This window comes from Meleagris gallopavo, chromosome 12, assembly GCF_905368555.1.
Source record: "Meleagris gallopavo chromosome 12, MGAL_WU_HG_1.1, whole genome shotgun sequence".
NCBI classification, from domain to species: Eukaryota; Metazoa; Chordata; class Aves; order Galliformes; family Phasianidae; genus Meleagris; species Meleagris gallopavo.
Window position 1 is genome coordinate 2,143,254 of NC_139415.1, and position 23,990 is coordinate 2,167,243.

The window sequence follows — 23,990 nt, forward strand, 5'->3', positions numbered from 1 at the left end:
CAGGCAATGCTGCCCGGGGCTGAGCATCCGTGTGCTGCGAGGGTGGTGGCAGGGCCTGGTGTGCTGGCATGGGCACGGCTCGGCACTGCCCGGCACACCGTGGGCACACAGCAGTGCTGGGCTCTGTGCTCACCCGGGGGGAGCAGCAGAGGTGTGAGCCCAAGGGATGGGGCCAAAACTCGCCCCGTGGTGGCCGTGGGAAAGTGCGAAGCAGGCTCCAGTGTTTTAATTGCTCTCCAACTGTGCATGTAAATCAATGATACACAGGTGTAATTGGGCGTGCAAATGTCACTAGGCGGCTGTTTACATGCGCGGTGTACATGAGGGGAGTGCGTGCGTGTGCAAAGAAACACCAAATATTGATAATGATGACTCCGCCGGGTTGTCAGGAATGCCACCATGTGCCTGGCACAGCCACAGGGCCCAGCCCTATCCCAGCATGGGCTGAGGGGCTCCTTCCCCCACCTCCCTGACCCCGGCTTTGTCCCTTCCCTTGCACCACTCCCCGTTTGGCTTTCTTTCAGTGCTGGCTCTTGACACGACTCTGCTGTCCGTGTTCCCCCCCCCCCCGTGCTCGCTGTGCTCTCCTGGCCTTCTCTACTTTGTGCTGAGAGCTTTAATCATCGCTTTGTCCCATTGTGCCGCTCCTATTCTTGTGCCAAGCTGTTAAAAAGCTGTCACTGTCATAACTTCCTTGTCCCAGAAATTATCTTTCATCTCCTGGATGTGGGCTACAATAGGAGCAGAGATTCTCGATATTATTAATACCTTCTGCATATGTGTCAATGAGCTCCAGAGCTGAATGGAGCCCTTTCACACAGCCTGTCGTACAGCAGCGCTGCTGGGCTTTGGGTCGGGCTCCAGCTCTGGCTGAAGGTTGGAGGATTTGGGGTGCATGGGATTGGGGCGCCTTCTGCTCCATGTCCGTCAGCAGGCCATGGAAAGGCACACGGAGAGAAACCATTATGATAACACTTGATAACCATCTTCAGTTTCGCTCGGGAGCAGGCGTACCATGCAGAATTTGGACCCCCTCCAGCTGGTAATGAGAAGCCACTGGACTGACTCAGCCTGCTGCGAGGAGGCACCAGCACACGGCCAGATGGTCGCGGGGACGGGGGAGAGGAATATCCCCGCCTTGCCCCTCATCCCGCTCCCCACACACATCCCAAAATGCCGCCACCTCCGAGGAAGAGAGCACCTGTGGGCAGGGCACGCTTCTCCTGCCCAAGCAGCCCCATGGTGTGCATAGCGCTGGGCACGGCGTGGAGCAGGGGATTGCAGCCCCCACCCCGTGGGAGCGGTGCAGAGAAGCAGGCAGTAGATGTGGTGCTCCCAGAGCCGATGCTGGCAGTGCTTCAAGGCGCGGTGCATCTTATCTCCGCCTGGCATTTGCATGGATTTTCTCAGCTCAGCTCGTTAAGGCAAAAAGTGTGAAAATCTGAAAAGAGAAGGAACTATAATAATAACGGGAGGGATGAAAACCCGTCCCCCTCCTGCCAGCTCGGCCCCGGTGCCATGCTGGGGGCACGCACCGGGCTGCAGAGCCCCGGGCTGCCCATGCCCTCACGCCAAGCCCCATCCTCGTCCCTTGCGTGCCACGGGGTGGGGATGGCTGTTGGAAAGGCGGTGTTGGGAGGCCCCCTGCTTCCCGGCAGCGCATAGCACCGCGGCTGTGCGGCACGGCCAAGGCAAAGTCCCCCTCTCACGCACCAGACAATGCCAGGAATTGTTCTGGAGTGCTGTTACCGAACGCGCAGTGCCCTGCACTTTAGGGGGGCTTTAACGGCGTGTGTGTGGGGAGGAGGGGGAAAAGAACTGAAAACAGTATTCAGCGCTCTTAGCCTGTCTTTTGTCCTCTGTTTTTTCTTCCTGGATGCATTCAGCTCGCCGGCTTTGTCTGTGTTGGTGAAGTGCTATTAACATCGATGGCATCGCTGAAATAGCCGTCATAATAGGAGGCATCGATCTGCGCGAGGGAAGGCCTGAGCTCCACCGAGGGGCTGCGCTGCGCTCCCCGTGTGCCAGGAGCCGGCAGCCGGCGGGTGGGCAGCGGCACTGCCGGCTGATTCAGCTGCAGCGGGCGAGCTGGCGGTGCCCACCCCTTGTTTGTTCCCGTGCTGCTCGGAGCGGGAGGATCGCTGCTGCTCTGCGGGCCCCGGGGGAGCAGCAGCACGGGGTCTGCCCCAACGCCGTCCACAAGGGATGGGTGGCTGCCGGAGGGCGCCTGTCTGCTTGGGAATCCCCACCCTTGCGCTCAGTTAATGGCTCGTGGAGGAAGGCCAAGCCATCCTCTTCCTCAAAAGCTCCCAGGGGCTTTAGGGCCGCCCGAGGGAAGGCTCTCGGGGCTCAGTGTGGGATGCCCAGCCCCACGCCGAGGGCCCGGCTCTGGGCTCCTGGAACAGCCGCCTCGCACCCAGCTTGGCCATGCGGGACCTACCGGGCAGCCCTGCTGAGAGGAGGCGGGAGGGGAAGGAGCACATCGGGAGCAAAGTCGGTGTTCACTATCACCAGGGATATCTTCGATAGAAGAGGGGCCGATGCCGCTCGATAAATCGGCACCCACCGGGGCAGTGTTAACGCGGCGGGCACAGCGCGGAGTGCCGGGTGCTGCCCGCTGCCCGCAGCGCTGAGGGCTCAGTGTGAGCCCGACGCCGGCCCGTGGGGATCGGCAGCGCTGCCCCGCGCTCGCTCAACTCCCCCGGCCCATCGCCCCGTCCTCTCGCTCCGGTGCCGGGCTGCGGCGAGGAGAGAGGAGCGGAGCGCCGGGCAGAGGCGACGCGCGGCCCCGGCCCCTGGGGGCGCCGCTCCCCGCACGGCGCTCCCGCAGCCCCGAACCCACCGCCCTCGGCGCGGGGGAGGCGGCGGGAGGAGGGGACTGGCGGCGGCTCCGCACCGACCCGCTCGGCTCCGCGCACCGCCCCGCGCCCGCCGGCGGCTCCTCCCGGAGGGGAGGCGGGGGCCGGCGCGGCGGCGGCGGCGGCTGCTCCGGCTGCAGCCCCAGCCCCAGCCCGGCCGCGCCGAAGCAGAGCCCAGGCCGTGGCAGCCTCCGGCGGGGCCATGCCGCCGCCCCGCAGCACGGCGCCGGGCGCGGAGGAGAGGCCGCCGGCCGCGGTACGTCCCTAGGGCGGCCCCGCAGCTCCCCGTGCCGGAGCGGAGCCGGGCGGACCCACGAGCCGGGAGAGCCGCCGCCTTCCCGTGCGGCCGCTGCGGAGAGGGGGAGCTGCGTTACTGCAGGTGGAGATTTTGGCGGAGGGGGTGGGGACCGGGGGAGATGCCATTTCTGACCGAAGGAGATCGCCGGCGAGGATGAGATGCAGGTAAGCGCGGAGGCGATGCCGGGAGGGAGCGGGCGCGGGGCGAGCGGGGCTGCCGGGGCGGAGGGGGGGGGGGGGAGGGGGGTAGACGCGAACCCCGGGCCCCGCCGGTGGCCGCCCCTCTCCTGCCGGCAGCCCTCTTCGCTGCTCCCCTGGCCCCCGCCCCGCCCTGCCCGCAGCCGCATCTCGAGGGGCAGCCCTCCCGCTCCCCGGATGGAGGAGCCGAGCCGCCCGGCAGCGGATTACACATGCAGGTGGGGTACGGCCGGGGCAGCGCTCCCAGACAGGGAAGGCTAGGGAGCCGGAGAGCGGCGGCGGCCCCAGCGTTGCTATCTGGGCCCGGGGCCGAGGAAAATCGCCCCACGGCTGCGCCCGGCCCCGGGCGGAGGCAGGCAGGGACGCGCCGCCCGGCCCCGGGGAGCGGCCCGCGGGCGGGGGCCGGGGGTATCGCTGAACCTTCCGTCGCCATCGGGCTCAGGGACGGCCAGTGGGGCCGCGGGGAGGTGCCGGCGGGAGGGCTGAGGACTTCGGGGGAATCCGGGGCGCTGAAGGGTCCCCGTGCCCGGACTCCTAATTGGAGGGGGAGCGGCGGGGGGGGGGGGGGAATTCTGACAGCGCTTCGCCCTCGGTTTGCGCCCGGCAGGAGGAGAAGGGGTTAATGGTGAAGGGGCTCTCGGGGCAGGAGGGCACGAGGGCTGCCCCGAATCCCCCGGCCGCCGCTTGTTGCTCCGCCGCTGTCCGCGGATGAGCGGATTTTTCACCTTGCGCCTCGCCGAGCGCCGACAGCCCGGAGTGCGAGGCAGCCGCGCGGCTGGAGGTGCCACCTCCGGGCTGAGGTGGGAGCGCTGATGCCTCTGAAGGTTTTCTGCCGGGAGTGAGGGACGTGCGGCAAACGCCTGCGGGCTCCGTGCGAGCGGCTTTCCTCGCTGTGGGCTCAGCTGCACCCCTCGCGTGCCCCCAACCCAGCGGTGCCCACGCAGCCCTTCCCCAGCAAACGGCCCTCCCTGCAGCTCCCCCGGCAGCCGCAGAGGCCCCATGCAGAGCACCGGGTACCCCGAGGGGTTCCCGTCCCGGTGAGGTGCCCGGGGCTGTGGCACCGCTCGAGGGCTCTCACGGGGCTCAGGCGGGCGGAGGGCGGTGCTGCAGGAGTTCTGGGAAGGGCTGCGCTGCCCGGGCACTTGGCTGGGGGGGGGATTCATTACAAAGCAGGTGGTTACACCTCCTTAATAGAGCACCGTGCTGCTGTTATCCCACACCTGTAACGCAATTACTCCACGATACCACTAATTACCTCTGCTTCATATCACCGGAAGGTGAACGGCACGATGGAATGACTTATTGTTCCTTTGCTTTCCTGCTTAAGACAGTTGCCATAAGGATGCCAAAGTTTGCGCTGCTCACTGCACGTAACAAGTGTAAAACCCTCTGACGTGAGCTTTCATTTCAGGGCTTGATAAATTACTTTATAATATCGCCACAATCACAGTGTAATTGCAGCGTAATGACAGTCGCTGGATTCTAAAGCAAACGGAGCCCATCATGGCCCAGCGAGGACTGATGGATGCATGGGGTGCTGCACCCAGACACTGGCGTTGGGCAGGGTGTGCTGCTGGTTTGTATGGCAGCCCTCCTGGTGGCATAGGATGCAGGCATGGTGCCCAGCACCGCAGTGGTGCTGGTGGGGTCTGTCCTGGCAGAGCAGGAGTGGCTTTGGGTGGGCAAAGGGCTGTCGTGGCTCCAGTGGGGGGAGAGCAGCGAGCTGCGGACGCTTAACTCAAATCAAACAACCCAAGAAAAATAAAGGGAGAAGCCAACCGAAGGCCGTGCCCTCAATTTTCTTCCAAGCCCATTTTTCCCCGCACCCTCTCTCTCTCCCCACCTGGGGGAGCAGAAATTGGAGCTGTGGAGGGGAACGGCCGCACGCAGAGCCTTCCGTGCCACTGCCACGTGCCCCTGCTCCGCATGCTGCTGGGGCTGCACCCTCACCCTGCCTTGGGGCCGCCCTGCTTTCCCTGCCCACATTTCCAGCAGCCTGAAGGGGTTCAGGTTATGCCATGCTTTGGGGACAGGCAGGCACTGTCCACCCCACAGTACAGCCCAGCCCCAGCCCTCCCACTGCCCCACGCTGCTCTGACTTATCTTGCTAGGACCCACAATTATAATGGATTGGTTTCTTGTTTTCTTTTTTTTTTTTTTTTATCATTTCCATTCCGTTTCTTCATCAGAATGCAAAACGTTAAATATCGCTCTTGTAATTACGGTTAATTTCATAACCAGCACCTTAATTGGATTGGTCTCCGATGGGGAATTCTCGCCGGAGAGAGAAGCAGAAATATTTTGGCGCAATCCATTCTTCCAGCTCATTGTTGAGATTGGAGATGTCGAGTATGAAATGGGAAACAACCAATGTGGACCCGGAGGCACCCGGGGGGTGAGGGGCAGAGCCCGGGCACGTGCACAGGCGCTGCTGGGTGCTCCTCCTCCCACATGGGCACGCTGGGGGCAGCAGGAACCCCTCCCTGCCCACGGGCTGTGCTGTGCCATGGCCGTCCCACAGAGCTGGCGCTGGGCCCTGGGCTGGAGCTGCAATTTGCTTCGGGAAACATGGAATTGTGCTGCCATTAGGTGCTGCCATTAGGCTGATTGGCGCTCACTCTGTTTATCCTTTTCAATGGGAAACGATACAGAAGCCGAACCGAAATGGAAACCCAGGCCTTGCATTTCCGATTTAATTTCCATGCGCTGCGTTTCCACGTGATTACTTTTGTTCTCACATACAGCCCGGAGTGCAGCCTCTGTGTTATTATCACCACCGCTGGGGAGGAGGAGGAAAGGGCGGAAAGCATCGCTTTCAGCTCAGGCGGAACAAAACCAAAGCACCGCGCAGCACTGTGCTGAAGGCAGCTCTGTGCCGTGGGGACAGCCCGCGGCCATGGGGACAGTCTTGCTCCTGCCAAGGGGACAACTCTGCTCCTGCCATGCCATCCCATCGCACCCTGCAGCCATGGGGTCAGGCTGGGGGTGCACAGACCGGCCCCATCCAACAGTGTAGGACGGGGCTCCGCTGTGGCTCTGTGCTCTTTGTTTGTATCTAATGTGTTTTATTGTTGGATGAAACAATAACAACAAATAGAGGCCCCGAAGACAAGCCATAAATAATGCAGAAATCAAACAAGCAAGAAAGGGGAAAGAAAAAGGAATTCTACGTGTGAAATCATCACAAAGAAAGCCGGGCTGGGAAGAGGAATCTTCTCTGCGTTCACCATTACTCGTGCTTTCCTTTGCTGCCTTTTTTCTCCATTTCTGTCTTTCTGGACATTCCTGCAGCGCTGTATTCATTATTGTGTGAAGGAAGCAATAATTGGGACAGGTGGAGATGTGGCTCACAGGAAGGCTCTGGGCAAGAGGCAGACGGGGGGGCACAGCGATGCTCCCCTGCTCTGTGGTCAGCCCCTTCCAAAGGGCTGTGGGGCCACTCATTTGGAGCAGCAGTGTGATTATACCAGGGCCGGTCCCAACCGGAGGTAAATCAGCGGCTTCCCTGGAGCTGTGGGGCTGTGTCCTCTGAAGTCCTCTTGCTGTTATCCTAAAGGTTTCCGGGGGACGACGCAGTGCTCCGGATCAGCCTTTTTTTAGGGCATTGCGCTGCTTGTGGGTGTATTTTAGGATAAGGCGTGGGAACAGAAGCGGTGCTGTGAGTACGGGCTGACCTTAAATGTAACATAATGGATGTGCCCACGGTCTCCAGCAGCAGCATTGCTCCTTGGGACTGGGATGAGCCTGGTCTCCACCTGCTGCGGCTGCGCAGCATCAGTGCCTCCATCCAGGGCTTCACTTCAGAGCAGGGATGGGATGCAGGGGTGGGGGATCCAGACTCTGCACAGCAAGTCACACCCCAGGCTGCATGGGAGGGCACGCTGCCCTGACCCCACAGCACTGAGGGGATGGTGGATGGGCAAGCAGCTGCCTCTGTCCCATAAGGGCACGGCGAGGTGAGCACTGCCTTCCCAATGTCAGCGTGACCCTGGCGCCTCTCCCAGGAGATGCTCCTTCGTCGTTCCGGTGCAAATGTTTCCGTCGTCCGAGGAGGTTTTTTCCATCCCCTTTCCACAACTACATGCAGGGAAACACAAAGCTCTACAGAGCCCTTCAGTTCCGCTCCTGCCCAGTGCTTGGTGCTCACTGAGCTGGGTGCCTCGTGCTGAGCGCCTGCAGCAGCCCATGTTCCCAGAGGTGGGTATCTCAGAGGAGAGGCTTGCTGCCATAAATAAAATGAGAAGCCCCACTTGGACAGCTGGTGCATGTCCTTGGAATGGGGAGGTGATCGTCCCTCTGTACTGGGCTCTGGTGACGGTGCACATTGAGTGCTGTGTTGGGCCCCTCACTGCCAGAAAGACATCAGAGCCCTGCAGCGTGTCCAGAGATGGGCAGCAGAGCTGTGAGGGGTCTGGAGCACCAGTGCTATGGGGAGCTGCTGAGGGAGCTGGGATGGGTTGGTGTGGAGAAGAGGAGGCTCAGGGCAGACCTTACTGCCCTCTGCAACTCCCTGACAGGAGGTTGTGGTGAGGTGGGGGTCGGCCTCTGCTCCAGTTAACAGCAATAGGATGAGAGGTGATGGCCTCAAGCTGTGCCAGGAGACGGACAGGTTGGATTATCAGGAGGAACTTCTCTGAAAGGGTTGTGAAACAGGGGCACAGGCTGTCCAGGGAGGTGGTGCAGTCACAATTCCTGGAGGTGTTCCAGGTTCATGGAGATGTGACACTGAGGGATGTGGGCAGTGTGCATGGTGGGATGGGTTTGGGGTTGGACAAGATGATCCATGATGAAGGCCTTTGCCAACCCTAATGGTTCTGTGATCCTTCACAGTCCACCTCCTGCTCTCCTGCTGACCCAGCCTGAAACATCTCCAGGGCACTTGCTCCCAGGGCAGACCCTCAGGGCACATCCTCCAGCAGACACAGCCCTCCAGGCACTGCTCAGCTGCGGGCAGCCCTTGGCTGCAGCAGTTTGGTGTGCGTGGAGCAAGGCTGGCTCTCAGCCTGAGCTCCACGGTGTGCTGCACCTTCCCATGCTCATTTATCTCCTGCTAGCTCAGGGCTCTGCACCCGAGGCATCCACAGCTGCCTTTGCAATTACTTATTGATCACTTGTCAGGATGTTTTCTTTGCTGATGGGTCACTGAAGCATGTGCAGCCAAAGAGAGAAAAAACCTTGAAAAACAAGGGAGCAAAGGTGTGAGGAGGGTGAGCAGCTCTGCTCAGCTGTGATCTCAGTGAGAGAGCCTTAGCAGAACTATGGAGCTGATGAGATCTCCTTGCCAGCACCCTGCTGACTTACCGCCCCGGGGCAATGGGACTGCTGCACTTTGGGAGGAAGAGCCATAGCCATGGGGAAGCCCTTTGTGCAGCAGTCCCATGGGTCGGGAGCTGTGGGCACCTGATGCCAGCCAGACCATGTCGGTGCCGGAAGGGGATTTACATCTTGGATACTTCTTCGTGCTCTTTTACAGCCCCGGAGCAACTGCCACGGCAGATCAGGTTGCGGCGCACCTATTCCAGGCTCCATCTCAGAGCAGCTGAAAGCAGATCCTGCAGCTCAGAGATCCTTCAGTGCAACCTCCCGGAGCGCTGCGCATTCCCAAGCGGGGAGACGGTGCCATCCCACCTGGGGTGGGAGCGGGGAGGTGGAGGAAAGAGGCCGTGAATGTGCACTGGGTGCAGAGGGAGTGATGGAGAGAGGCGGAAATGGGCACGAACGTGTTTGGCAAATTAAAGCTTCTCCCTTTGTTTTGCTGCTTTGCAGATAGCTACAGGAACACTTAGCACAGAGCCCGGGGTCTGGATAAGCAACTCTTCTAGCAGCGGGAAAGGTTGTTAAATATTTATTTGTAAACCTGGAGTCTTTATCTCTAAAATGTAGTCAAGTTCAATAAAACTTGATTTAGCCGGAGCAGCTTCGAGGAGAGCGCCGACTCCGAGAGCTGCATCCCAAAGGCTCAGTGCAAAGGCGGTGGTATGGAGGAGGGGTTGAGCTGGTGGCTGACCCCCTGCCCACACCTACAGCCACAGCCCCACCCACAGCCGTGCCCTCGGCCTTGCCCCCCAGCCCTGCCTTGCCCCCATGCACCGTGGGGCCCCAGGGATTTGGCTCGCTCCCTCCTCGATTGCCTGCGTCGCCTGATGCTCTCGAAAGCATCTGGTTCAAGGGTGAACGTCTCACGCGCTGTAATTTATGAATGCCAGGTGGGCTTAGCGCTGACGCGGGGGTTTTGCCGCTCGCTTGCTGTCGGCGCAGCAGATTGCATGGTGCAGCTCCAGCCCCAGTGCCAAGCACCCTGCGGGCAGAAGGCATCTCACGGCTGGGGCCGGGAGGGAGCAACACCCTGGGGTGAGCCCAGGCGCACGGGGGGGCTCCTCGGTGACATCCCAGGGTTGGTTTCTCCGGGGATGTTCCTCCTGTGTCCGTCACAGCAGCGCGCCCCGCTCACGTCAGCAGCCTGGCCCCAGAATAGCATCTTTCCTCCCAGCTCAGCGGGTACTGCCGCATTTAGCACTGTGCCCATGGGCCATCTGTGCCCCTCGGCAGCTCTCCCCCGGGATGGGGCTGTGCCTCCGAGCTCCCCGACCCCAAGCAGCGGGTGGCGAGGGTGGGTGCTGGATGCCATGTCTCAGGGCACAATTTTTCCTTTGGTTTGCACTGATTTGATATCTGTGTGACGCTAGTGATTCCGGCAGCTGCTCCTTTCTTATCGATTCACTTTCTATGTTGGTGCCAGAGGGCTGCAGTGCTCCCTGGCTGGTACCAGCTCGTGCATCATAGCCATCGGGCACCTGGGATGGGAGCTCAGGTGCTGCGAGGTCAGGCAGGGTTCAGGGTCTGCCTTGTGGCATGCCTGGAAGGGCTTCACCTACTGCATGGCCCAATGGAGCCATGGAGGATTCCACAGCACACAGACCAGCCGGAGCTCAGCCTGGTATGCCAAGGCCTGCTGAGCTCCAAGATGGTGCTGGTGGATGGTTTTATGCCCGTCCAGGATCGCTCATCCCAGAACCTTAACCTTGCAAAGAAATGCTGAATTTATTTTTCTGCATCAAAAGTTATACTTACGCCATCTAGCTCTATGAAATGATGCATATAAACAGACACAATTAAAGTAACGCACAGAATGTATACCAGGCCCATAAATAGTGCTGCAGTAGGGAAAGTAATGGACAGTGCATGTAATGAGGGATATAAAGCAATGCAGCGATAGCCATAAATAGCGTTGGTAGAAGCGATGCAGAGCCTACACATAACAATAGATATAAACAAAGTCCAGAGTAGCTGCTCATCTCATTTGTAACATTAATATGATTTGATTCCTCATAGCAGCTTACACAATAAGGGAAGGAACGCCACGGAGGCAGTGAGGGAGAACTCCTTTCTGTCCCAATCCTGGGAATCCAGGGAAGGCCACCAGTGCTCCCAGGACAGGCAGCAGAGGGCCTCACAGAGGGCCTGGAACCGGGAAATAGTGAGCCTGGAGGAGTGCAACCCTGCAGTTGGCTGACCACGAGCTGTGTTTTGAGATCACCACTGAGGGATGCTGTACCCGATGAAGCACAAATTTCCTATGCAGACACAATCTGCAGACTCCCAGTGCATAAGGGGAGCTGGCCTCTTACATGGACTCCGGTGTCTTAGATGCGCTTGCACCCTGGCCCCCATGTAGGGACACTCAAAGTACACCTTCTGTCTTAGAGATATATATGATGACCCCTATTAGCTGCATGCAAAATGCACTCAGTGTCTCAGAGACAAGAGCTCGATAGCCCCTACATAGGGGCACACAAAACACACCCAGTGTCTTAGAGGTGTGTGTGTAGGAGCCCCTCTATCAGGCTGCACAAAGCGTAACCAGTGTCTCAGAGGTGTCCCTATGTGGGGGTGTGCAAAGTACACTCAGTGTGTTAGAGGCATGCACAGTGACCCCTGTATAGGGCCTCTCAAAGCACACCCAGTGTCTTGGAGATGCACATGTGATGGCCCCTACATAACTGCACACAAAATGCACCCAGTGTCTTAGAAGCAAGAGCTCTGTGGTCTCTAACAGCAGCAGTGAGTGTGCCCAGTATGTTAGAGACACACACAGAGCAGTCCCTATATAGGGGCATTACAAAGCACACCCAGTGTCAGAGGCACGTGTGTAACAGCTGCTATATAAGGGCTTGCAAAGTGCTCCTGATGTCTTAGAGGTGCACACAGGATGTGTAGGGGCATGCACCTCTACATAGGAGCATGCAGAGCACACCCTGTGTCTTAGCTGTGTGCTCACAACAGCTCCCTGACATGGTGTCCCATCTCTTGCCCGTGTGTGAGAAGGCTTAGTGTGTGGTGATCCCTCTCCTTGCAGTGTTCCAGCCTCACACCGGCCACTGACCAGTGTCTCATCTGGTTATTTTTTGAGGATTCTGAAATCGAAGTGCCAACAGAGTCCTCACCTTGTTAGGTGGTAGATAAATCACCTCTACCGGGACGGTAAACCACCTTTCCTCGTTTCTGCGCAGTGTTTGCTCACCTTCACCTTTTCTCTTTCTCTGCCCTGTGTTTTGCAGGTGAGAGATAGGATGTTAGCTGGGGAGGCGAGTATGCGCAGCCCAATCCTGGCCTGCTGGCAGCCAATTCTCCTCCTGATGCTGGGATCCATCCTGTCCGGCTCTGCCACGGGCTGCCCTCCGCGCTGCGAGTGCTCTGCCCAGGAGCGTGCTGTGCTGTGCCATCGGAAGCGATTCATGGTCGTCCCGGAAGGGATCCCAACGGAGACCAGGCAGCTAGACTTGGGTAAGAACCGCATCAAGACACTCAACCAGGATGAATTTGCCAACTACCCTCACCTTGAAGAGCTGGAGCTAAACGAGAACATTATCAGTGCCATTGAACCTGGGGCTTTCAACAACCTCTTCAACCTCAGGACGCTGGGGCTCAGGAGTAACAGACTCAAGCTGATCCCCTTGGGGGTGTTTACTGGACTCAGCAATCTTACCAAGCTAGACATTAGTGAGAACAAAATTGTGATCCTCCTAGACTACATGTTCCAGGACTTGTACAACCTGAAGTCTTTGGAGGTAGGGGACAACGACCTTGTCTACATTTCCCACCGGGCCTTCAGCGGCCTCAACAGCCTGGAGCAGCTGACCCTGGAGAAATGCAACCTGACCTCCATCCCCACGGAGGCCCTGTCTCACCTGCACGGCCTGATTGTGCTGCGGCTGCGCCACCTGAACATCAACGCCATCCGGGATTACTCATTCAAGAGGCTGTACAGGCTTAAGGTCCTCGAGATCTCACACTGGCCCTACTTGGATACCATGACATCCAACTGCCTGTATGGGTTGAACCTGACCTCCTTGTCCATCACCCACTGCAACCTGACGTCCATCCCGTACGTGTCGGTGAGGCACTTGGTTTACCTCCGGTTCCTGAACCTGTCCTACAACCCCATTGTCACCATCGAGGGCTCCATGCTCCATGACCTGCTCAGGCTGCAGGAGATCCAGCTGGTGGGAGGGCAGCTCACCATGGTCGAGCCCTTTGCCTTCCGTGGCCTCAATTACCTGCGCATCCTGAACGTGTCAGGAAACTTGCTGACCACTCTGGAAGAGTCGGCCTTCCACTCGGTGGGCAACCTGGAGACGCTCATCCTCGACAACAACCCCTTAGCCTGCGACTGTCGGCTGCTGTGGGTTTTCCGACGGCGATGGAGGTTGAACTTCAATAAGCAGCAGCCCACCTGCTCTACCCCTGAGTTCGTCCAGGGCAAGGAGTTCAAAGACTTCCCTGACGTCCTCCTGCCCAACTACTTCACCTGCCGCCGAGCTCGGATACGGGACCGCAAACCTCAGCAGATCTTTGTGGACGAAGGCCACACGGTGCATTTTGTCTGTCGGGCAGACGGGGATCCGCCACCCGCCATCATGTGGCTTTCTCCCCGGAAGCACCTCATCTCGACCAAAACCAACGGGCGGCTCACTGTCTTCCCTGACGGCACGCTGGAGGTGCGCTACGCTCAGATCCAGGACAACGGCACCTACCTATGCATTGCCAGCAACGCGGGTGGCAACGACACCATGCTGGCCCACCTGCACGTGCGCAGCTACTCCCCAGACTGGCCCCACCAGCCCAACAAGACCTTCGCGTTCATCTCCAACCAGCCCAACGAGAGCGATGCCAACAGCACACGTGCCACCGTGCCTTTTCCCTTTGACATCAAGACTCTCATCATCGCCACCACCATGGGCTTCATTTCTTTCCTGGGCGTCGTGCTCTTCTGTCTGGTGCTCCTCTTCCTGTGGAGCCGGGGGAAAGGCAACACCAAGCACAACATTGAAATCGAGTATGTGCCACGCAAGTCTGACGCAGGCATCAGCTCTGCCGATGCACCGCGCAAATTCAATATGAAAATGATTTAACCAGGCAACAATTTGCAAATAGTTTTGGTTGGGTTTTTTTTTTCTGTTGTTTTTGTTTTTTTTTTTTAAAAAAAAAGAGAACATATGAACAAATAAAAAAATAATTTAAAAACATTGGTACAAACATACCGACCTCTCTCCTTCCACCACGCCCTCCGTCCCAGTCCAAACTCTCTGCACCCGCACCGTCACCACCTCTTTCTCCTCCTCTTCTTCTTTATACCAGGAAAACATTCAGCCGATGTCTTCAGGACTCCTGTGTTTGTAAGGACTTTGTCTGATGGACTCTGGTGTCAGATATAATTCTGAGAGGGAAAAACAACAAGGGGGGGAAATAAACTAAAAAAACCTAAAAAAACTAAAAAAAAAAAAAAAAGAAATAAAATCAATAAAAAGTTACAAACTTTCTTCTGTAACTTTGATTTCAATAATTATGAATTTTTATGAAAACTTGAAATAATAAAAAACCCTATTTCCTATAGATAGTTGGAATGCAAAATCTTGACTTCTGTATCTCTGGCGACTGCTCGGTTTCTCCCCTCTGGAGCTGTGGTCTCGGAGGCACTTTCCAAGAGGCACTTTCCAGCCATCTTGCTCAGAACAGCCCCAGGCAGTGACTCTTCTGCTGACACCGAGGGCTCATGCTGCCCAGAAAAGACACTTTCCATGGTGCCCTAGGCCCTGCGCAGCGCACCCAGAGGAATTCAGCTTCTTTGCCGAGGACCGGTTGTATTTTTACAGCCAATTCCCAAATGCCCATCTGAGTGGTGAGCTCAGCCCTCAAAGCCCAGGGGAGCAGGGCTGAGTCTCTGATGTGCGTAAGCAGCACACAGCAGGGCTGTCTGCCACCCTCTGTGCGCAAAGACTGAAAGCCCCAGTGCAGATGGCAGTGGGACTGGGGATGCCTGGGGGATCCGTGGGAGAGGATTGTCTGCCCGCCGTTGCCAGCAGCACAGTTGTCTCTCCTCTCCAATGGACATCGTTCCCTGCAGGCAGGGATGCTGCAGTGCTATAGCACAGGCAGGCAGTGCCCTGCTGGAACCCGGCCTTGCAGCACCCAGCAGCACAAGCAGTGATGGGATCCACTGAGGTTTCCTACCTGCAATGACTCTCACAGAGGATTTGGGCACATGGCAGCTGGCAGTCAGACTTGCAAGCACCCTCAGGCACGTCCGAGGGAATTTGGCTTCCAGGCTCGTCTGGAAATATGAAATTACACACATATATAAATAAACACAGACACAGACAAGCTGCCTGAGCTGGGGGGGAACAGGCCCGGGGCTGCAGCACGGAGGTGGGGCAGGCTGCCCTGATGCCGCTGTGGGTCGCCTGTCATCATGGTGTGTCAGGAAAAATTTCTTCTCAGAAGGAGTGGTGATGTACTGAAACAGACTGAGGTGGTGGGGTCACCCTGGAAGTGCTCCAGAACCATGGAGATGTGGCACTGAGGGACGTGGTCATTGGGCACGGCGGGGTGGGTTGGAGTTGGACTGGGGGATCTTAGAGGCCTTTTCCAACCGCTAATGATTCTATGATTCTTCTATAGTGTCGGTGGCACCTCGGGGGATGAGCCCAGATTTGCATGCTTGGCTTGTAAAGCACTTAAGGAGTCTTCGGGGATCAAAGTCACTACAACATGATAAAAAATAAGCAACAGGAACCTGGAGTGCCGACAGAGAAAAGAATGGATTTTCTTTTCTTCCAGCGATGTGCTAATCTAGGAAAAACAACCTGAAACATCTGTGCTCATGGGAAGAGGGATTTTTTTGCTGGTTTCAGCTTTCCATTCACCTTGAAACAAAACATTTTGCATTTCTTTCTCCACAGCAGGCTTCAGGAGCTTCATGTTTTAGCTTCTCATCATCTCTAACCCATTCCTCCCTTTTCAGTTTTGAAACTGAACTATTTTTAAAGCCATTTGCTTTGTGTTTTGCTTTTTAAGAGTCAAAGCACAATGGCTTTTTGAAGGCTCTCCCTCCCACCAGTGCTTAGCCTCCATTTGCAGTGATCTAGGAGTGAACCCAAAGTAACAAACCAGAAGTACCCGCAGCTCCATGTGCTGCAGTGGCCAATGGACGGAGCCAGTGGTGCTCCCTGCAGATCAGCCCTCAGGAGGAGCTGTGCCCAGCACCGCTGTGGACCGTGCTCTGCTCCACACAGGGTGTGCACATACCTCTGCCCAAGCTCTGCCAGGATGATGATGAGAACTCAATTGGCAGTTCAACAGAGGGGTGGAGGGGTTTCCATGTTCCTGGGCAGCTGTTAACGCTGCCGGTATGAAAGAGCTTTTTAATTGACTCCAGTTATCCTTTTTTAATGTCATAATTAAAAGAGCTAATTCAACACACAGAGATTTAAATAATAATAATAATAATAATAATACTAACAAGCAAGTCCAGCAAGGTATTTGCAGCGCACAGCAGTATCCTAGCAATCAAAGGGAAGGAATCAGGTCTTAAAAGGGAGCTTTAGGAAAGAAGAGAGAATATGACTTCTGCTCTGTACAAGGTCCTGCAGCCTTCTGCCTCTTCCCAGGCACCCAAACACCCTGAGCACACAGCTGGGGGGGTCCCCAGGAGAGCCACCCCCGTGCTCATTAGCTGCCCACCTGTCAGTGCACCATCCACTTTTTTATCTTTGATGCTCTGTGAGCTGGATCATTTCTTTTTCTCAGTCACTGGGTGATTAAAGCAGATGGATGGAGCAGGAGAAAAGCATTTCAGAAGGGCCAGCATCTCAGATCAGCAATTTTCATGGCCATAAAGATGGGGAGGGAAAAAAAAAAATAGAATAAACTCTTTCTCTCTCTCCTTTGCTGAAATTTACAGTGTATTTCTATTGCAGTTTAACCAGTTGAGAGCAGGGGCTGACTGCCAGCACTGCTCATCAGGTAACCATGGGCTGTGCAGCACAGATAGATGCTTTTCACTTTTTTCTTTTTTCTTTTTTTTTTATAAGGATAAATACAAAGCTTTATAAAACAGCGTAAGAAAACAGCTCCTCATGGCCTTCCCATTTCTATCAGGCTTTATCATTACCCATTTTTTTGCTCTGTTCCCACTAACTGCCTTCCTCTCTTTTCTCTCCTTCAGTCAATCGTTGACTTTCTCCCCTTCTCCTCCTTATCATTCTGTGCACCTCTCTCCCTGCTGCCATTCCTCTGTCCATGCTCTCCTCGCTCTCCATGGTCTCCTCTCATCACACACCTCCCCCACTGCTCCCCTCAATGGGTCCCATCCTGACCCTGTGCTTGGAGGGGACGCTCCACGTCCTTCTTGTACTGGGGACCCGAGGCCTGGACACAGTACTCCAGATGGGGCCTCACAAGGACAGGATAGAGGGGGACAATTCCCCCCCGGCCCACTGCCACTGCTCTGTTGATGCAGCCCAGGATGCTGTTGGCCTTCCAGACTGCAGGAGCATACTGCTGGATCATGTTCAGTTTTTGTACACCAATGCTATCATTCCATCATAGAAGGCCATCAGATGGGTCAGGCACAATCTGCCCTTGGTTAAGCCACACTAGATGCCTCGGATCACCTCCTCATCCCTCACGTGCTTTAGCATCTCTTTCAGGAGGATCTTCTCCACGATCCTCCCAGTCTGTAGTTATTCAGGTCTCCCTTTCTTAAAAATGGGAATGAAGGTCTCCCCCATCCTGCCCCATCTCCTGCTCCCACCTCACCACTCCTCACTATCTACGTGCCCCCTAGCCCTGCCCAGCTCTCTGCCAGGCCATGCCCTGTAGCCCGTGGCACCCGACTCTGCAGGATGGCACAGAAGGGCCATGCACATGTGGGATGAGCACCTTGGAGGAGGTGGGGGCTGCAGCCCTGCTCCACCCTGAAGCCCTGCTCCTCCAGACCCCAGCACCAGGCCTATGGCTTCCCTCTCTTTTTTCTGGGTCCCTATCTGCTTGCTTATGATAGATTTACTGCAATTCTACTGCTTTATGATTAAAAGCCATAAATTTTACTGGGCCTTTTTCTTATTTTCCATAATCTTCAGGATTCAAGGCAATCAAATTTTAACTGGAAAGCATGGGCTGTGCAGTTAGGTCCCACTGTAATGGGGAACGGTTCATTTCCCAATCCACCTTCATTACTGAGGTACTAAAGAAATATTGCCCTGTGAAGGGGATTTTTCCTCTTTCCCTTTAAAACAATGCACTTAGCTGAGCCAAGGATCAGAGGAGCAGTGTGAACCTCAACAAAGTACAGCTTTCCCCCCACTGCACCTGAGGTTTCCGGGCTGTTTCCTGGTAGACTCGGGCAGTGCAGAAGGTCTCTGTGTGCCCAGAGCAGGGTGCAGGATGGTGGCAGTGGGTCCCATCAGCAAGCAGCTCCGGAGACTTCATCATGTGCCTGTTACAATCCAGGTAATGAGACATTTCGGTCAAATGAGCTAATTTATTCCAGTGGCACTTTAATAACAAAATCAATAAAACTACACTTCCCAGCAGGGCTTTTTCATATGCTAAAGCTTCAGCATATCGCCTGGATATTCTAAATTCTCTCCCTGAAATAAAGTGCAAAGTTTAGAAGACAGATGACACCATTTGCAGCACTAGCAGGATAATGCCCTAATAAATCCAATGCCACCTGGGCACTTTGGAGCTGTCACACACTGCATGTGGTGGCCACACGTTCCAATGACGTTCAGAAGCAGCAGCTCAGATCAGACGAGACACCTTCTTTCTCCCTGCCCTCCCACCTCACCATCCCCCCGATAACCCCATGCTGCTTTACCACAACTCCCCGCACCCAGCCATGCTGATGTCCCCCAGCAGTTCCCCCTCCTCTCCTTGTCCCTCCAGCTCGTGCTTCCTGAGCCTATCACTGCTCCCCAGCCCTGAGAGCTGCAAAACCAATTAGCTCACTACAAAGGCTGAGAAATAATTAGGGACTCCACCGAAAGCACAAAACTAGGGCATCTCGCCTTAAATAACTGCCAGGAAGTCTCTCTCTGCGCTGACGATACCCTGCAATTGCCTCAAGCAGCTGATCAGCCCGCTTGCTGTCCCTCAGCTCCCAGCCCAGCCATGATCACTGAAGGTGTCTCGGTCTCCAGCTCATCTCTCCCACAGGTGCACGTGCTTTGCTGCTCCCAGGCACTGAAGCAGACAGGCAGCCCCCATGCAGATGTGGGTACTGCTGGTTTGGGCGCTGCCATTCAGTGGTCCTCCAGCTCTGGTTCTCCCTGGGGGAGCAGCAGGGGAAAGCAAGCACTGAGCACAATAAATATTTTGGAAGAAAAACAGTTGTTTGCAACATTTCTTATCCACTTGCCTCCAGGATATTACAGAAGTTGTTTCCCTATGCAGCACTACTGCACCCATCCCATTTCATCCCATCCCACCCTATCCCACCTCACCCTATAGCATCCTATAGCATCCCACCCCACCACCTCCCATCCCATCCCATCCCATCCCATCCCATCCCATCCCATCCCATCCCATCCCATCCCATCCCATCCCATCCCATCTCTTCTTGCAGGAGAGGGAGCACAGAGCAGACGCCTCTGACACTCCCTGTGCCCCGTCTCCCTGCTGCAGCAACAATCCTCTTCCAGCCATTGTCTGCGCCTGAAGTTTTGTCACTTATTACTGGTATTTAATAACAACCTGACACTCAGCCCTGCGTCTCACTCAGCCCTGTGACAGTGCCTGATGTCCCCAGCCATTTGTGGAGGAGCCCTGCAGAAAAGCCTCCCTGGCTCCTGTTCCCTCCGAGCCTGGCCTGGCATGCAGCACATCTCCTGGACTCAGCACTGGTTTTTTGCTGAGCCCAACATGGAAGCAGAGCACCCTCCTCCCCTCAGCCCACTCCTCCTGTCACTGCTTTGCTGAGAGCACTGTCAGACAAAGTGTGGAAGGACACATTCTCAGCATGGGGACAGACAGCAAAGGCCTTCAGGGAGACTGAACATGACACTGTAACCCCTGCCCTCATGTTTTTTTTCCTAGTCTGGCACTAACAACTCCACATCCAGGCTCAGCTTCTTCTCGCTAGCCCAAAGCGGTGAGAGATCGTGTGCCCAGCACCCACCCTTGCCTTATCCAAGGACATAAGCTCGGGGAAGGTGAAGAACTCCACCCTTCCTCGGATCTGGGTTTCAAGCTGGGGAAGGTCTGCATCCTGGAAGGGCCGCACCGAGTCACCCAGGCACAGCCACAGCAGAGGGAAGGCTGAGGCAAGTACTTCATAACTCTAATAGCCCTCCTGCACCAGCCTACCAGCCTCAGGCAAACAGAGGTGAGAGAGTTTCTAAGCCACACTGTCTCTGCAGCATTTTCTGATTAGTCCTTAACAAACCTTTCTTCCTTGAAGTCATTTGATTGCATTTTTTAATCTACTTACGCCCCTGGCCTGCAGCAGCAGCAGTAGCAGTGCGTGCCACCCTCAACGTCTGCACAGCGTTTGCTTTATATCAGCCACCCAGCCCCATTTCTCAGATCCCTGAATGGTTGCACCAGTACCCCATGGAGGGCTTTGTCAGCACCTCAGCCCCACACCCTCTCCAGCAGCGGAGCCGTTCTCCTTCTTGGTGCTGCAGGGAGAGCTGGAGAGCAGGGTGCCTCCAGGTCCATGCACCCAGAGCTGTCAGAGAGCCCACGCTGTCAGAACCCCAGCAACGGCCACCAAAGCATCTCCTAAGGAGCAGAAGTGTGGTGAGGAAGAAGAGACACGTGAGATCACCTCAGATGAACACACTGCCCTGCCTGGTGACCTGCACCTAGGAGGATCTGGCACTGGTGCCTTCGAAGGGGACAGATGGCTGTTCTGAAAGAACAGAGGGGGAGTAGATCTGTGCACAACCAGGAGATTCCTCCTGGCACGAGGCCCTCACAGATGGATGCTCCAGGAAGCAAGCAGATACAGCTTTATCCTGCAGCACAAGCATGGCTTTCTTTTCTTCAAACACACACCTAATCATTTTGAAGATCTCTGCCTCAGAACTATCTTTTTGATAAAACTAATCACAGGCTTAAATTACAGATAAATACCCGATATTAAGAGAACAGTCTGAGAAGGAGGAAAGGGGTAGTTTAACCATGCTCATTTTCCTTGCTTTTCTATAGCACACATCTTGGGCTATTTAACTGTAGATCTTACTGAGCTTCATTTTGACAACTCTCCTTTCTTCACAATGTGGCTTCAATGTTTCCTCGGTTCCTTTACCCGTTGTGCTTCTGTTGGCTGTATTACTGCAGCAGTCGCTGTATCTCCAGCCCAGAGTGGGAAGCGGGCAGGCAAAGAGCTGCATCAGCACACGCAAAGGAATAAACCCATTGCTGAATAGGCTGGACCCAAAGGCTGGCTGCTCAGCCTGCAGGAGAGCTTCGGCTCTGGGTGCCTTCAGCCCCTGCACGATCCAGGCTCACAAACTCACGCTGCCTTCCTCTGCTCTGTAGGGGAACAATGGCTTTGATCAACAGAAGATTGCTGAGTTAATTGTAATGATATTCTAATAAAGCTGGGGAGATTAATTACGGCTCTTTATCAGAGCTGGCCCTTCGCCAAGGGTTTGCAAAATTGTTTTCCTCTGTTTCTTGTCATTTGAATTTAGGAGAAGAAAGGAGGAAGGTGGGAGCCTTTTTTTCTCCAGCAATCAGGATGGTGGCCTTGTGCCCCAGTCACGTTCACAGCTCAGTGCATTCAAGCAGGGGAACGGGGAGGGGGGAGAGTGCAGCAAGAAAGCAAATGGAGAGCGACAGAGCAAACCAATTAGCCATGATGCAGCACAATTACACTCCCAGTCAATAAGTGGCTTGGTGCAGAGAAGTACAAAGGAAGGCGGTGACAGCACATGGAGCAGACATCACTCCACGTGGGGCACATGACACCTTTCCAGGACTGGGGGGGCAAAACACGCTTAGTGCTCCCCCACAAGGGCTCACGGCAGCAGCACCAACACTGAGCAGGATGAAGGAAGCTCCTTCCAGAAAAGCTTTGCAGCCTTGCTTGTCACTCTGCCGCAGAAAGCAGGTGTCCAGAGACAGCCAGAGCCCTGCTAAGTGGCCTTGGGGCGTGTGAGGCTCAGATCTTCCTGTTTTCCTTGACAAATTGCTGTTTCTTTCAGGGAAGATTTAGCAGTGCCCAGGCAGGTGAGAGACAGAGCTGCAGAGGGATGATCCAGGCTGAAGGCAGCAGATAACCAGGCAGAGCTGCCAGCTCACTCTCCAGGGAGAGGAGGAGATGAGGCCCTTCCTGCAGCGGGTGTACATGGGGTGTGCTGAGGGGAGAGACAGTCCGGGGAAGGAAATGTGCTCCTCACCTAGCAGAAAGAAAGCTGAGGATTAAAATGATGCCACTCAAGCAGCATTGGAATACTTCCACAGACGGTCAGGGTTTGCTGCTGTGAGGAGGACAAATGCCACCATCTCATCCACAGCCTCCAGCTTGCCAAGACACACAGCTGCTCCAGGTGTATTTTCCTGAATGGCTCTGGGAAGATGACACATTGCTACTGCTCAGGAAGCAGGAAGGCAGGGTGGGAGTCTAGATTCAACTGCAGGTTATTATTCCTGTCAAACAGAACATCCCCCTACACACTCAGACACAGCCTGGAATAGCTGCTTCCAGCTTGCTCTCTATCTCCTGCGCTCTTCCCAAGTCTAACCAAAAGGCACAAGGCTGCGTGACTTTGGACATGGGCAGAACAGCCCTCTGGCAGCAGCCTCAGCAGAAAGGGTGCTGTGACACCGGTGTGGTGCTAGGGGAAAGCAGCTCGGGTGCCACTCCGTGCAGAGGTTTGTGCATCAGAGACATCCCTGTGCAGGAGCAGCCCTGTGTGGCCCCACTTTCCCCGCAGCAGAGGAGCTGGCACGCAGCACGGTGCTTTCTGCTGACCCCTTCCACTGCCAAGTACAAGGCATAACATTCATCTCTGGTTGTTGAAACACAGCCTGAGCTGGGTGGCACACAGCCACGCTGCTGTCTACCATGAAAGCGCCGCGGGCCAAATTCGGCCAGGGTGTGAATGAAAGGGAGAGGATGCATACAGAGCACCCAGATGCATTCGTATGGGCTCAGCACTTCATAGAGGCATGGAACACCCTGAGTTAGAAGGACTCATAGGGGCCATCGAGACCAACCAAAAATCAGACCAAAATTTGCCACAAGCATTCAGGGAGCACCAACCTCTGCATATAGCATGGCCACCCGCTGCCTTTCCAAAGCACCAGAGGTACATTGCTCCTGCTAAAGGACCAGACCAGGACCACAACATCCACCGGGTGTGAAAACAGAGAGCAAAACAGGGTAAAAATAGGGTCTGCATTTGTCCATCACTCTGGTAACAACGTTCATTAGGGTTTTCAATGACCCATGAAACTATCTAGCATCCTAAATGTTTGCTGCAACTAGGAGGAAAAAATGCTGATCAAAATACTTTTTTCCTCGAGTATGACAGAAACTATTATTCATTTAGGCTTTTGTAAAGACTATCGAGTTTGGCAAAATGTTGTTTCAGGGGTAAAATAAATGGGGAAAAAAAAACATGTTTCCAAACCATTTGAAAGCCCTGCAGTTTTCAGATAGGGAAACGCTGATTTTCCCATGTCAGAACAAATTCTTATACCGTAAACACAAACAGAACTAAAGAAGGAAAGGAGCATCTACCAAGAAGGTCCACACTGGGAAGCAAAGTGCTGCATCCACCGCAGGAAGATGAGCCCTTCCAGAAGGATTCTGTTGGCCAAAAGTGATCCCCGGTCCTTCAGGTGCTCCTTAGGAAGGAGGGGTGCTTCCAGCAGCCTGTGCCCATGCCTGTTCCGGGTTGCAGGGCTGCCGGCACCCCCAGCACCAGATCCCATAAATAAAAGCCTCGCAGCCGGCTCTCGTGTTCATTTCACAGGCGGCTGCTCTGCTGACAGGTTTCGCACGCCGCTACCGTGTCTTGTCAGCTTTATACGCTCAGGCCAACGCCGGCTCACCAGCTCCGATGTATATACATAAAAATAAATGGCTCAGAAACCCCAATAAAGTGACAGATAACATAATGGGAGCTGGCTTCAGAAAATAAGCTTGTTTATGGAACCTCTGTGCCTCCAAACCTGATTTATGCTGCGCGGGCTCTCTGTGAGGGTTCGGGAGGAGGGCTTGCTCCTGCTCACTCCCACGGGTGCAGGGACAGCTGCTGGCTAGGAGCTGCCTTAGGGCTGTGCCCTCAGCCTTCCCGCAGCACTGGGCTGATGCTGCCTTCCTCCTGCCACCCCAGCCTC

General features: G+C 55.6%; 1 protein-coding gene and 1 long non-coding RNA gene across 4 annotated transcripts in view; one reads left to right on the plus strand and one right to left on the minus strand.

Moving 5' to 3' along the window:
* Nucleotides 1–14,181, plus strand: part of LINGO1 (leucine rich repeat and Ig domain containing 1) — a 64,333-nt gene extending 50,152 nt beyond the window's left edge. Inside the window, exons 1-2 of one of the 3 annotated variants that reach the window (XM_085233916.1) lie at nucleotides 3,180–3,320; nucleotides 11,912–14,181. In XM_085233916.1, the coding sequence (XP_085090042.1) occupies nucleotides 3,315–3,320; nucleotides 11,912–13,765 (1,860 nt within the window). In that variant the 5' untranslated portion in view covers nucleotides 3,180–3,314 and the 3' untranslated portion in view covers nucleotides 13,766–14,181. Of the gene's footprint in view, nucleotides 1–3,179; nucleotides 3,321–3,424; nucleotides 3,572–11,911 lie in introns of those variants that run through there. The other 2 variants (XM_085233917.1, XM_010717223.4) reach the window with 2 other exon arrangements.
* Nucleotides 13,041–23,990, minus strand: part of LOC109369581 (uncharacterized) — a 58,408-nt gene continuing 47,458 nt past the window's right edge. Inside the window, exon 4 of the long non-coding RNA XR_004161007.2 lies at nucleotides 13,041–18,129. This is a non-coding gene — a long non-coding RNA (uncharacterized LOC109369581). The remainder of the gene's footprint in view (nucleotides 18,130–23,990) is intronic.